This window comes from Sylvia atricapilla, chromosome 25 (assembly GCF_009819655.1).
Source record: "Sylvia atricapilla isolate bSylAtr1 chromosome 25, bSylAtr1.pri, whole genome shotgun sequence".
In the NCBI taxonomy this organism is placed as follows: Eukaryota; Metazoa; Chordata; class Aves; order Passeriformes; family Sylviidae; genus Sylvia; species Sylvia atricapilla.
Genome location: NC_089164.1, coordinates 668,440 through 681,910, shown reverse-complemented (window position 1 = coordinate 681,910; position 13,471 = coordinate 668,440). Strand labels below are relative to the sequence as shown.

The window sequence follows — 13,471 nt, the reverse complement described above, 5'->3', positions numbered from 1 at the left end:
GCCCTTATCAGGGCACGGGCCCTTATCAGTGCCCAGCTGCCTAAACCGGCCTCCTCCCGATTTGCATTAACGAAGCTTTCACTTCTCTAAAGACCTTAATGAATTTCTGCCATTCCTGACCTCTCCTCAAGCTGCCAAAACATACTTTTTTTTTTTCCCTCTTTCCAATCTGCAAGAAGCCCTACAATAATAGCATTACTGTACTTCCCTAAGGCTGGATTTCTCTGCCCCAAAGCCGCTCGGGGAAATTCCGTCCCCGAGTGCCACGAGCAGTCCCACGAGCCAGCACTCGGGCTCGGAGTCACAGAGCAGCCAAAGGGGGATGCCCCAAAAGATAACTGCTGCCTCTGCTCGGGGCCAGCCTGGACACTCGGGGCTCCCGAGATAAGCCCGTGAGCACACACAGGAACCGGGGCTCGGCCGCAGCTGCACCGTTTCCTGTTTGACAGAGCGAAAAGGAGAGCACAAGATGAGGTGGGTGGCACGAGGAGGGCAGCTGGGGCGTGTTCCTGCCCGATAACACCCGGCTCGGCACGGCACCCGAGGGGCAGGACAGGACCCCGGCACCAGGTAAGTGCTGCAGCACCCACAGCACCAGGCTGCCGGGGCTGGAGGGGAGCGCAGGCTGCAGGCAGCACCAGGCACCTCTCTCCTCTTTTGTCACCCCAATTTCAGACTACACAACTTGCCCCGGGAAAGTGTAACGTGAGCCAGCAAGGAGCACAGGTTTCTCCCGGTTTCCCTTGAAGCAAGAAGTGTAACAGCTCGGAAAGTGAGGATAGAGGAATGTTTAATTAGAGGGGGTAATGTGGGGTAGCAGAAGGAGGAAATAGGGAATTAGCTTGTCAAGAAAGCCTCAACGGTTTGCTCAGCCCGGGGTGAGTAATGGACTGTGTTTCTCGAAGCTTTATCCTGCTGCTCAGTGCATTTTTGGTGAACTGAGGCTTTTCCAGCCCTGGGCAGGCCAGAGGCAGCAGAGGTGGGAGAGGGTTGAGCTTTTCCCGATGGGAAGAGATGGATGAGGGGGGACTGAGCAGGACACACAACTGGGCCTTTCCTAAGATGGAAGAAAAGGAGTTGCAAAACGCTCAGCATTTGGAGCAGTGTCCTGGCCGGGGCTTGTGGCACCTTCCCCACCCAGGGCAAGAGCTGCCCACCCCAAAAATGCTGCTCGCCCTCAAAGGAGGCCCCTAGGGTAAAAGACAGCACCAGGAACGAGCTTCGAGCACCCCACAGCTACCGCAAGGACGCTGACAAGAATTACGGAGCAGATTTCAGTACAGACTAAAAAGCATGGAAATATTCTGCACATAACTGACACCCCAGAAGCACTGCCCCATACCCCATCCCCATTAAATCCTAGAAGAAACGGCTGGTTTTCGCTCAGCCGCTGTGTTTTGCCCAGGTTTCACAGGGCAGAGCCCCCGAGGGGACAAGGCCAGCATGCCCAGGAGGGCTCGGCCGGGCCGGCGGCCGGGGGAGAGCCCCGAGGAGCGGAGCGAGAGGCGGCAGGAGGCTCGGGAGCGGCTGCGCTGCAGGCACAATGTCACCACCTGCCGCCGCCCGGCGCCGCCAGCCCCGCGCCCAGAGCGCAGCGCCCGGCAGACCGAGTTCCTCCGGAGGAGAAACCTGGAGGAGACCCTGCCGGGCCGGGAGGCCGAGGCACGAACCCCTCCGGAGCCCTCCTCGCGGGTGGAGCCCAGCCCAAGTATCCTCCAGGTAACGCCTGCCCCGCGGCACAGAGCTCAGCCTGCTCCAGACACCACCAGAGCATCAGCAGCCGAGTCAAAACACAGCCAAAATGCAGATTGTACAGACAAAATGTGCATTTCCCTGCGAACTGCAGAGTCAGGTGTGGGGACACAGTCACTCCCCTGCTCCTCGCCCTTTTGCCAAGCCCTGAAACACCTGCAGATTTTTCTGCCATTTTTCCCGGTACAACTCCACGTTTTTGCTGCCAGGCTGCAGTTTTACACTTGCATAAATCATTTTTACCCTTGATAAGTGAGCTCCATGCTCCTGGCTTCCCTCCATCAGCCGTGCTGTGAGCAGGAAGGGTGGAGGAGGCAGGAGACTCCCTGGCACTCATTCCCCCCCGTGCCACACAGGAACCCAGAGGGCACCCCGTCTTCTGGAACACCTTCGGAGGGGTGCAAAACACCCCAGCAGAGCCAAACAGATCTCCTTGTCAATGTATTTCTGTGTAAAATGCCCTGGCGCACCCCGGGGGCTCAGAGAGCTGTGTGAGCAGAGACAGGCGATTTACACAGACTCACCTGGAGCTCCCTGTGCAGCCCAGAGTGAGCAGGGCAATCACCCGCCTCCTGCTGCCTCGTGGCTCAGCGCCTCCAGCCCCAGGAATCTGCAACAAGCACTGACACGCAGCAGCCTTCCCTGCTGAGCTGACAAAGCCCCAGCCCAGGGCAGAACTGGAGCCTCTGCTCTAAGGCAGCAGAGACCCACACCAGGCCCAGCTCCTGCCCCCCTTGTCCCGTTCCGGGGGTGTCATTCCCCCCATCCCAACACTCGGGCTGTTTCCCCACTTTGCCCCAAAGCTCTGGAGCTGCTGCAGTCCCAGCTGCACATCCCTGTGGGTGTGCCACAGCTCCTCAGCATCTCCCTGCTGCCCCTCGCCTGCAGCCCTGCCCTCAGCCTGTTTGGCGGAGACACTGACTGCAGCTGCCCTCTCGTTCCAGCGCCCCAGGAGCTGCCCCACACTCCCCCCTGCCGGGTCCCTGCTGAGCCTCAGCACGCCCCGGGGACGAGGGGACTCTCTCAACACCCAAGGTACGTGGGGGATGCTCAGATTTCCCCAACACAACATTCCCTTCCCACCCTCACGTCTCCATGGAGCTGTTTGGGCTCAGCTGGCAGCTCCCCAGCCCAGTCTGAGTTTTCCCTGCACTGCAGGAATTAGGGATATTTTTCCTGGGGAAGGATAAACCAGCCCACCAGTGCTGCTGAGCAGCTGCTCTGCCCTAGGGCTGCACTGTTGCTGTCCCAAGAGTGACTTCACTGCAGGATAATTCCATGCTGCTTCTCTGTCCACCAGAGCAGGCATTTCTCTGCCTCTTGTGCCCACTGAGCTGTCGCTGGACACTGTTTAAAGTGGGAGCAATGGGAGCAGAGATGGACACCCTCACAAAGAACACCCACAGCCCCTCGGGGGGATCACTCACACCCGCTCACTTTGCTTCCACAGGAACCCAGACCCCCCCAGCGCCAAGCCCGGGAGTGAGAGACTCGAGCCAGCAGACAGAGTAAGCAGCTCCTGCCCCGTCCCTGGGAATTCCCACAGGGCAGCAGCTCCCTGGGCCCCAAAGTGCTCCCCCTCCGAAAGGGCCAGGGTTTGCTGCACAGACTCTCAGCTCGGCTGGGGAGGGGGTGGCCAGGCTGAAGACCCTCCCAGACACCTCAGTAACACACTTTGCTTTTCATTTCAGCTGGGGAATAGCAGTTTTAAATAAGGTAAGGACAGCACAGGTAATGAGCAGCCAACAACTCCTGGAAGCTAAACTGCTGTGGAAATATTTCCAGTTTCCTGGAAAAACTAACCCAATGGACCCCAGCAGGCTCTCCTTCTCCACCCAAATACAGGCTGTTAATTCACTTTCATTTAAAAATACTTAGATTTTTGTAGCAAATTCATGACATGTTTATAAACTGAAACAACCCTATTTTAAAACATTTGCCCTTTCCCTTCCAGGAAATGGTACAGCTCTCCAACTACCTGAAGGTGGGTACCAAATCCACTGGGACAGCTGGTTTTCATCAAGAATAATACTTTTAAAATCAGTATTAATATTGTTAAAAGCCCCATTTAAACACGGCCAGAAAGGCCAAGAGATCTCCAAGTCCTGGAGCCCCCAAGCAGGGCCTGGGGGCTCTGGGCTGTCCCCACTGACCGTGTCCCCCTTGCCCACAGGAGGCCCTGCACCGTGAGCTGCTGCTCAAGCAGAAGATGGTGATTTTACAGGAGCTTTTGTCCACTCTGCTCCAGGCATCAGAGAAATCCTGGCAGGTACCAGAGAGCTGCAGAACCCCTCACCACCTCCCCCGCCTCGCTGTCACCTCTCTGCTTAGGGAGGGTGGGACAAACTCAAGAGAAAAGGGGGAACTTGGCCTGAATTTTTCTCTTTTGTGCCCCAAGAGATTCTTGCAAAATGCACGTTGCTTTCAGATACACAGCAAGGCTTTCTTATAGGATCATGACATCAAATAATTCATGCCATCGTGACCTTAAAAAAAAAGTGGTTTGAAAGTTCTTTTGGGGCAGAGAAGCGAGTGATTGGGTGAGGGGAAACAAAACCTCGTGTTCAACATCCTGTGCTCAGAAACTTCCTCCTGCACTCGCTCCTTCAATATAATGTGTGCAGGAAAAAACACCCAGCCACACTGCAGGAAGTGGCCACGAAACCTCAGATGACAAACAGGTGGGTGCCCCTTGCTGCAGGACAGACTCTGCTGCTGCCTCCTGCACGCCGCTGTTCAGCAGCCTGAAAATCAGCTTCTGAGCAGCCTAAAGCTGCCCTCAGTGCCGGAGCCAACAGGCAGATGCTGCTGCTCGGAGGGGATTCCATGAGGCAGGTGGGGCTGGGGGGCTTCTGGCTAAGGGAGGGATGGATGGAAAGTGGCGGTTGGAAAGTGAGGGTTGGCTGCCCCTTCCCAGCCTCAGCAGAGATGTCAAATGTTTGTTGCAGCAGCTCTTTAACCCTGTCTAACAGCTTGGGTATCAAAGACGGGCTGTTGAATGGCTGTGGATGATGTGACTCCTGGAATGGGCACAGGGCCATCCCTGAGGTGGTTCATGCGTGTCTGTGGCTCCATGGGGCAAGTGAAGGCTCTGCAGGAGATTGGGGGTGTCAGACTGCAGGGAAAATGCATTTGGTTCCTTCCCCCTCCCACAACTTCACCTGGAGGTCAGAGAGACCTTCCTACCCGGGGTCTGTGCCTTAAACCCCCCAGCAGCTGTAAAACTGGTGATTCAGAAATGCTGCCAGATGATGCTCAGTGAGGCCCTGTTATGATTAAGGCCCCTTCCAACCCAAACCTTTCCATGATTTCCGCTCTTAGCCCAGGAAGGGCCTGACTGCCTCAAACACGGCACAGCCACATCTGTGCACAGCAGCTGGAACCTGTGTCTGCACTGCAGACAGCTAAAATTGCTTCTCAAAATTCCACCTACTTACTAAGAGCCTTTAGTTCTTTGCACCAATGACTGAACAGGGAAGATTTAGTCTTTGGGACTGTAAACATGCTTCTGTGCAGCTTTAAACAGTGCTGAGACACCAGGGAGTCTGGTTCTGCTTGGGTCTGTCAGCTATTCCTGGAACATCAAGGAGTTTCTTTTCAGAGTCGTGACTTCAAACAGCAGTGGGCAGAGAGGATATTGGTGTTCTCAGTATTGCTGGTGGAAAAACAGCCTACGTGAACTCTTTGCTAGAAATGTTATCTGCATTTGCATGCAGCCTGCCTCCCCAAAGCCTGAGCAGCCTGACTAACACCGAGAGATGATGAGGAGGAAAATGAATCATCACCCGTGCCCTCCATCCCTCTGCCCAACTGCAGATGTTGCGACACAGACACAACCTATTTTCTAAGGAAAAGAGCAAGACAAGACCTTTCCAGCAGCAGGAGGCAGGGAGGGAGCACAGGCAGAGGCCAGGGGGATCCGTGGGGACAGGCAGCAGCTGCATTCCTGCCAAAGCCAGCCAGAACAACCCCAAATCCCCTCGCTCCCAACTTGTCATGTCACTGCCAGCACCTGCACTCAGTAACTAGAGAAACTGCCTCAGGACAGGTTCTCAATCCATAAAAGTTTTACTTCCCCCATATCCTGTTTATTCTGAGGCTGGGAAGGTTTACTTGAGCTCTGAGCACTGAAGAGACTTTGGTCTGATTACAGGTGAAGGGAGAAAATGGATCAAAACAAAAACCATCGGGGGCACATTGTGCAGCTCATGATTCCACAGCTCACTTCAACTGCTCTTTCCTCAGGGTCAGCTGAACGAAGACAAACTGAGGTGTAAACTCCGGGTGCTGGAGAACCAGCTGCAGGCCTGCACCCAGGTAATGTCTGATTCACTGACACACGGGCGAGGAAAGGCAGGAAAACAAAAACCAAGCCTTGTAACTGCGTCGGGTCTCAGTTTCTACATCAATCTGATTAGATACCTATCCAAAAAGGACTTTAACTCTTGGCTGAAGCAATGCTTCACAGCACTTTACAGCAGCATTTACACACTCTGGGTTTGCTAATACTGCAGTTTAGCAAGGTCAGGAACCTGACAGATTAAGCACCTCAAGCTTCCTTCCTTTAAAGAGTTACTCAAAGGAGTGTGTGAAGAAGATCCTGATAGAGATGGAGGACCAGAAGCAGACCTATGAGCTGAAGGCAAAAGAGGCTCTTCAGAAGATGCTGGAGGACAAACTCCAAACAGAGCAGCAGCTGCAAAACTCTCAGGTGAGCAACGTGTCTTACAGCTGGCTTGGCTTTAATTTAGTCCAACTGTGACAAAGAAAACCCACGTGTCAGGGAAAGGTGATGACAAGCTTACCATGAGCAGCAAAGATTAAAAAAATATGATGTTTTAGCTACTCAGCAAAGCCCAAAGCAGCTTTAATGCAACCTGTGCTCACTGCACGAGCTGCACATCAAGTCACAGCAGCTCAGAGCTGGGGAATTTACTCGGGTTTGTCTTCCTGAATTACAACCCCTTCCTCCCCACCATCCCTCTGGGCCATCCCCAGACACACACAGACACAGGGCTCCAGCCCTCCAGAGCTGGCTTTTTTTCCCTGGAGTTGGTCATTTATATGAATATAGGTTTTCCCCATAAGGCAGCGAGTCCCTTTGACCCACTTTGAAAACTGGTATTCGCAGAAAACCGAGTGAGCCTTATCCCGAGCACAGGGATGGCAGCGCCGTTCCCAGGCAGCGCCGCCCGTGTTGGCTGTGTCCATCAGGTGGCATCAGCCCCACACGAGTTTCTGTGCCCTGGTGCTGGTGTCACCCGGGGCAGCTGGCACCACGGCCCTGTCCCAGCCCGGGTCCCTGCTGTCCCCTGCAGAGGAGCCTGGCAGAGACCCGAGAGGACCTGGCCTTCTGGAAAGAGCACGACGCCACCCTCAAAGCCGAGCTGAGCAGGGTGACCGCAGCACACAGCGAGCTCCAAAACCGCTTCCAGGCGCTGCAGAGCGAGCTCCAGGTAGGCGGCTCCCGCAGGAGCAGCTTTCCCCGTAAGTCGGGCTGTCGCTGGGGGGCCGCCGAGGCTGGCCGGGGCTCGGAGCCCCCGGGGCCGGTGGAAGGCGGCCGGGATGAGCCGTGCTGTGCCCCGAGGCCGAGCAGGCTGTGACCGTGTGCCCCCCGGCCAGCGAGCGGACGCGCAGAGCGAGCGGCTGAGCCGGGAGCTGCGGGCGCTGCGGGAGGAGCGCACGGAGCTGCTGCACACTGCCAGCGCCCTGCGCAGCGACAACGACCGCCAGGCAGGACACCTCCGACACATCCAAGGTACCCGGGGCCCGCGGGGTGGGCTCTGCCCTCCAAAACCGCCCAGGGGACCAGGGAAATGCTCCCAAAGCCACGGTGCTTAGAGCCGCTCGCTCCCGGCGCGCTGCTCCCCTCAGCTCGGCACCAAAGCTTCTGATCGCCAAAGTCCCCCAAAAGTTGTTCCTGAGTAGATTAAAGGGTTCAGAGAAGCGGCTTTGCTAGAGGAAAGGATGTAATGAGAGTGATAAAAAGAAATAATGATCTAAGATGGGTCCTCAGCTTAAATCAGGACTTTTCCCCCTCGCCAGAGCCCCCAGCACAGCGCTGCAGCCCCGGCGCTGTGCGATGATGGCATTACACAGGAGCTGAGTGTGTCCTAAAGCACCGGGTCAGACACAGGCCAGGAAACTCACACACGTTATTTCAAACTCACACTTGGCTATTTCGAAACATAATTAAGGAAGAGAAAGTGGGTTGCAGTTCTAAGCTCATAACAGGTCTCGCATGAACAGCTTTAAAATAAACAGTAAATGACTTGAACTCAAGGCACGAGAGGAAAAAGCTGCCAAAAAGAAAGCACAAAGAGCTAAAAATCACGTTTCTTCAGAGAAAGTCCAGAGCAGGCAGCAATGTCTGCTCCACTCTACACACGTGGAGAACAGAAAAGTACCACCCTTGCATAAAGACACACAGAGATTTACACCAACCCTGATTTCCTCCTATCCCTTATTTCAGAGAAATTGCAAAAAGAACAGGAGCAGAAGGTAACACTGGAGGAGACAATCAGCCATTTGCAGAGTAAGTAACACAGAAATACACAAAGTTAGGGACCTCCTTTAGTGCTGTCTACACTAATGCTGCTTTTATTGTTCCCAGACTTGATCCGCAACCAGAACAACCAAAGGAAGACCCAGGAGGTGACGGTGCAAAGGAAAGGTCAGCAAATTTTGTAACCCCCAGGTAGCACTCCCTGGACACAGGAACATAGCCCTGACCCTAGGAAAAGTCTACAGTGGTTTAGAATAAAGGGTTATTTTAGAGCTACACAGAATGAGTTGTTCTGCTAGCTAACATTAAAACATAAATGTATTTATGATGCCAACACGTCACAAAATAAATGGATTTCACTGCAAATTCTGCTTCAGTGGCTACACCATATTTTTTCCAAACAAAACACATTCCAGTTTATAATTGCAATTACAGCTGTACTTGACAAAAAGAAAGTCATAAAAAAGGCATTTTAACTCTCCCTCCCCTCCATTTCTGGTAATTGCTTAGAAATATTGTTCTCAATATGATGAACGTGTAGCTACAGCAGAGACAGGCCTGTGATAACAAACTCAGCTCCTGTGTCTTCTGCTTTGTGCATAGCACACAAATATTATCCTTAAACTGTGCTGAGTAAACAAGAGCTAAAGCCAACCCAGAGCCTGGAGCTGTTTCTCATCAGAAGCCTGACTCTTTTCTAGACCAGGTTTCCACCACACAGACCCCAGCTCTCACCCCTGCCAAGGAAAAACAAAACGCTCTGTTAGAGCACCCCGAGGAGGAGGAGGAGGAGGGAACAGAAAGTCTGAAGGATGAGATGCAGAAAAGGACCCCCCAGCTCACAGCAAAGGAGAACGAGGTGAGGAAGTCACTCAGCTGTTGCTGGTGTGAGAGCTCCAGCAGAAACACCGGCACCAAAGCTCCTGCAGGGATTATCTGCCCTAAGTTTTTATCCTGATCCCACCCTTGCCTGAATCCGCGGTGAAGCACCTACACAGCAGGACAGGGCTGCAGGAGCAGAGCTCTCCCTGCACAAACCACTCCTGCTCTCACAGGCAGGAGAGCCTCAGCAGCCTCGCAGGGAACAGCCAAAGCCACACTTCAGGAACCAAGCCCCTCAACAGAAAGGAAGGGCAGGAGGAAAAGAGAATGCTTGTAGCAGCACTGATAGAAATAACAGGAAGGGCCTGCTAACAGAAGCAATGCCTGTACAACTGGGCTGCAAAAAACCCCAAACAACCAAAGCTTTACAACCTTTTACACACAGTTTGCCATCAAACTTCTGCCAACCAACAGCCCCTCAATTCTTAGAGCAGTGTTCAGCCAGCAAGGATTTACTAAAAAGGACTTATATAAAAGTAAATTATAACTTACTGTGGCAGAGCTGAGAGCCAAACAGGAGAGGAGCTTTTCACACTACCCCAGAGGACTGAAGGCACCATCAGGCATTACCCAGGAGCTCCCGGGAGGGGTTTATAAAGCACAGACACAGGAAGTGGGGGGGAAAAGACAGGAGCCCCCACTTTCTCCTGAAGCCTCTGGTCATAGGCAGCAGCTGTGGAAGGAGTTGCCAATGCTCTGCTCATCAGACTGTCAGGGAGAACTCACTGTGGGTGGTCAGGAAAAGGGGCCATCCCTGAGTTTTGGGGCTGTGCAGCAAAACCAAGGCACCCGTCCCATCTCTCAGAGGGTTAAAAGGGCTGTCAGGAATTGCTGTCAGGATCAGTGAAATGCAGAAGGAATTTCAGATCGAGGGGCAAACCCTGACAGCAGCCTGCGTTCCACATCTTCCTGACCTGCACACTCCTGCAGTCACAAACCCCCCTGATGCTCCTCTCCCCCCGTGCTGTGGCTGTGGCAGCAAAGCCAGGCAGGAGCGGGAGGGTGGCAGGCAGGCACTGCCGCAGCAGCACGCTGCAGTAACGCCGAGCTGTGCTCTGTCCCTGCAGGTACACGAGGATGCTCAGGCAGCAGAGCCGCGCCGTGCCCCGGTGCAGCCGAAGCGCTGCAGCCACTGCAGCAGCCCGGGTGTGCACAGAGCCGAGGGGAGCCCTGCCCAGAGCCCCTCGCTGTGCTGGCAGTGCTCGGAGCTGCGGGGGGAGCTGGAGGCGCTGGCTGAGGAGTACCAGTCCTGCCTGGCCCGGCTGCGCCAGTGCCGCGACGAGCTGAACCGCTCCCACGGCAGCCAGGCTCAGGTGGGAGCCCCTTCCCCACCCTTCGGGCCCGGGCAGATCCCCTCCCGTGTGCCTGCAGGGGATGAATGACATGTTTGCAGGGCTGAGATGACAAGTGGCATCCTCCGGTGCAGGGGGAATGGGCCAATAACAGAACCAATGTGATCCCAGCAGAGGCTGTTCATTGTTCCCATCACACGGCAGATACAGATTCGGGGTCTGCTGTCCCCCTGGGCATCTCTGGGTTGGCCCAGCCGCTTCTCCCTGAGGCAGGCACATCCTTCAGGACACCCAATGGTCAATGTCCATCCTCACCTTTCCTCCCCCTGTCCAGGGTTTACATTTTTTGCAGACAGTTTCTCAGGGTCTCTTCTTATTTTTGATCCCGTTGTTTTCTCAGTAACCTTGACGAGTTCCTGAGGGCTCTAATAACAGAACTGCAGGTGGTTTGATGACATTACTCACAGCCAGTGCATCAGAGTGGCCTGTGGTATACAGAGACATTGCTACACAGATCCCCCCACCGAGTGCCATGCAGAGGGATGAATGACACGTCTGCTGGGGCTGAGATGAGAAGTGGCATCCTCCAGCACTCTCCTTGTAACACAAACTTCTCCTGGCAGAGACAGCGCGGTCCCTGGATCCCTCTCCTGGTGGCAGTGGCAGCAGTGGCCATCGCCACCTTCCTGCTGAGCTCCAAGCTGTGAAGGAGCTCTGTGATGACTGACCTCACTGCGGGAACTGACCTCACTGCGGGAACTGACCTCCGCTTCACCAACAGCAACCCAGCCTCACCGCACTGTCTGTTTTGTGTGTGCACATTGGGTTTGTATCCTGAGCTGGTTTCACTCCACACAACTCCCAGTGAACACGGGGACATCGCCCCCTCCCTTGGCTGCTTTAATTTCTCTGTTCCTGCTGGAGGCTGCACTGAGGTGCCCGAGGCACTGAGGGACAAAGCCCCTCTGGCCACCCCTTGCCGTGGTGACAGGGACAGGGTGTGCCGTGCCCTTGGCACCCAGCGTGCCCGGGGTTTGTGTCCCCCAGGTTCTCCTCCTGTATTTACTGCCTCCCCAAACGGGAGGTACTCATCCTGGGCCATCTCTGCTCTCACCTGACAAAGAAACCCAGCTCAGGGGGGCTCTTTAGCACAGTCCCCTCCTGTGTCCTGGGCGATTCTCCCACCTCACACCCACCAGGCCCGGTTCTATCCCACCCCTGCAGCCTCCCTTGTGGCCGAGCATCCCCACAGCCACAGGAGATGATTTCCCTTTCACTGCCAGCACCACATGAATTCACCAGAGACAGGAGTTTAAAGCCCCTTTTGCACCGTGCAGGTTTTACAGCAGCCCCTGCCCCTCATTCATGTGCAGGCTCAGACACACAGCCCGTGACAGCACCTCGCCTGGGAAACAGACCTGAAATACCCATGTAATACACACAAAATACACACGTAATATACACAAAATTTACATGTAATATACCTAAAATACACATGTAATATACACAAAATATACATGTAATATACACGTAGTAAATTCACACGGAGCCTACAATAAACTTTACTCATTCAAAGCACTGTGGTGTTCAAATCATTTATTGATCTTCAGCTGCCCACTGCAAATAAATACACACTGACTTTGCAGGGTGTGATGTACAGGCAGGGAGGACGGAGGCAGCAGAACAGCTAGAACACGTGTCCACATACTTGTTTTTTTTAAAAGAAAGTGTATTTGGCTTTGTCACCGGCCTGCGGCGACTGTCACAACTCAGCCTTCAGTGCTCAAGGACCACGAGAGATGCAGGGGACAACCCACGCAGGGAACTGGATCTTCCGCCTTGGTCCCTGGTGCAGTGAGAAGGCCAAAAAGACTGAGTACGCTCGGTTTTTTACAAGGCAACCGCTGGAAGAGTCACGACCTCGCTGGAAATGCAGAGATCCACGAAGTCGCTCTGGGCGCTGAAGGCCTCCTGGAGCTCCCGGCGCCAGGCGCGCAGCACATCCCCGAGCTCCGCGCACAGGCTCTCGGGCACGCTGAACGAGCAGATCCGCACCCGGAGCCCCTCCTTGATCCGCGGGCAGCGGGCCTGGGCCGTGAACAGCCGCAGCGGGGTCAGCGCCAGGCAGTTGTCGGCGCCCCGGCCGAAGGTGTACACGGCGGGGTAGCCCAGCAGCACCCCGGCCACGGTGCACAGGTTCCAGTCGCCGGGGCCGACCTCGCTGGCGGTGACCGGCCCGGCGCCCGCGGCCTCGGCGTCCCGCAGGTGGCCCAGGAGGGCGGCGAGGTGGCGGCGCACGGCCCCGGCCCGCTCGGGCCCGCAGAGCTCGGGGCGCCGCCGGTCCGCGGACACGTCCACGAGCGGAGCGGGCCGGGCACGGAGCACGGCCCCGAGCCGCCGCACGGCCGGGCCCGGCCGCAGCACCAGCGCCCAGCCGCCCAGCGCCAGCACGTGGAGGCGGCCCGGGGCCAGCCCGGCCTCCCGCAGCCGGCCCAGGTACCGCCGCAGCTCGGCCGGGCCCGCGGCCCCGCAGTCCCACAGCAGCGCCGGCTTCAGCCCGTTGGCCACGGCCAGCACCTCGCCGGCCGCCTGCAGCGCCCGGGCCGCGGGCAGCCGCCGCCTCCGCCCGGGGCCCAGCGCCTCCCGCGCCGCCGCCACCAGCGACACCGCCGCCGCCATCGGCACAACACGCCGCCGGTTCCGGGGCGGGGCTGAGCCGGGCCGCCTCCTGCCGGGCGGGGCCGGGAACGGGGCCGGGAAAAGGGCCGGGAACGGGGCCGGGAAAAGGGCGGGGGACGGGACGGGGAACGGGGCCGGGAACGGGAAAAGGGCCGGGAACGGGGCCGGGAACGGGAAAAGGGCGGGGAACGGGGCGGGAACGGGAACGGGGCCGGGAGCGGAATAGAGGGCGCTCCATGGCCGGGAGCCGGGCTGGGAACCGGGCTGAGAACCGAGCCGGGGCAGTGGCAGGGCCGGGAGAAGAGCCGGGAGAAGAAGAGCCGGGAGAAGAGAAGAGCCGGGGCAAGAAGAGCCGGGGCAG

At 56.3% G+C, this 13,471-nt stretch overlaps 2 protein-coding genes across 7 annotated transcripts; one reads left to right on the top strand and one right to left on the bottom strand.

Moving 5' to 3' along the window:
* The first annotated feature begins 78 nt into the window (after positions 1-78).
* Positions 79-12,009, top strand: TRAF3IP3 (TRAF3 interacting protein 3). Of its 6 annotated transcripts, none has more exons than XM_066335644.1 (17): positions 80-474; positions 1,406-1,719; positions 2,697-2,787; positions 3,203-3,260; positions 3,444-3,468; positions 3,707-3,736; positions 3,926-4,021; positions 4,377-4,433; positions 5,998-6,069; positions 6,323-6,463; positions 7,071-7,208; positions 7,375-7,510; positions 8,225-8,287; positions 8,366-8,425; positions 8,959-9,116; positions 10,207-10,452; positions 11,055-12,009. In XM_066335644.1, the coding sequence occupies exons 2-17, from the start codon at positions 1,444-1,446 to the stop codon at positions 11,136-11,138; spliced, it is 1,731 nt and encodes a 576-aa protein (XP_066191741.1). In that variant the 5' UTR covers positions 80-474; positions 1,406-1,443; the 3' UTR covers positions 11,139-12,009. The 6 variants fall into 6 exon arrangements, 5 of the variants coding, with proteins under 5 accessions (XP_066191741.1, XP_066191744.1, XP_066191740.1 ...); XM_066335643.1 differs by having other exon boundaries at positions 82-570; XR_010745357.1 differs by lacking the exon at positions 8,959-9,116 and having other exon boundaries at positions 79-570.
* Position 12,010: 1 nt separating this feature from the next.
* Positions 12,011-13,110, bottom strand: C25H1orf74 (chromosome 25 C1orf74 homolog). The gene has a single exon (XM_066335556.1). It carries the CDS (start codon positions 13,108-13,110, stop codon positions 12,322-12,324), a length of 789 nt encoding a protein of 262 aa, XP_066191653.1. The 3' UTR covers positions 12,011-12,321.
* Between the last annotated feature and the right edge of the window lie 361 nt (positions 13,111-13,471).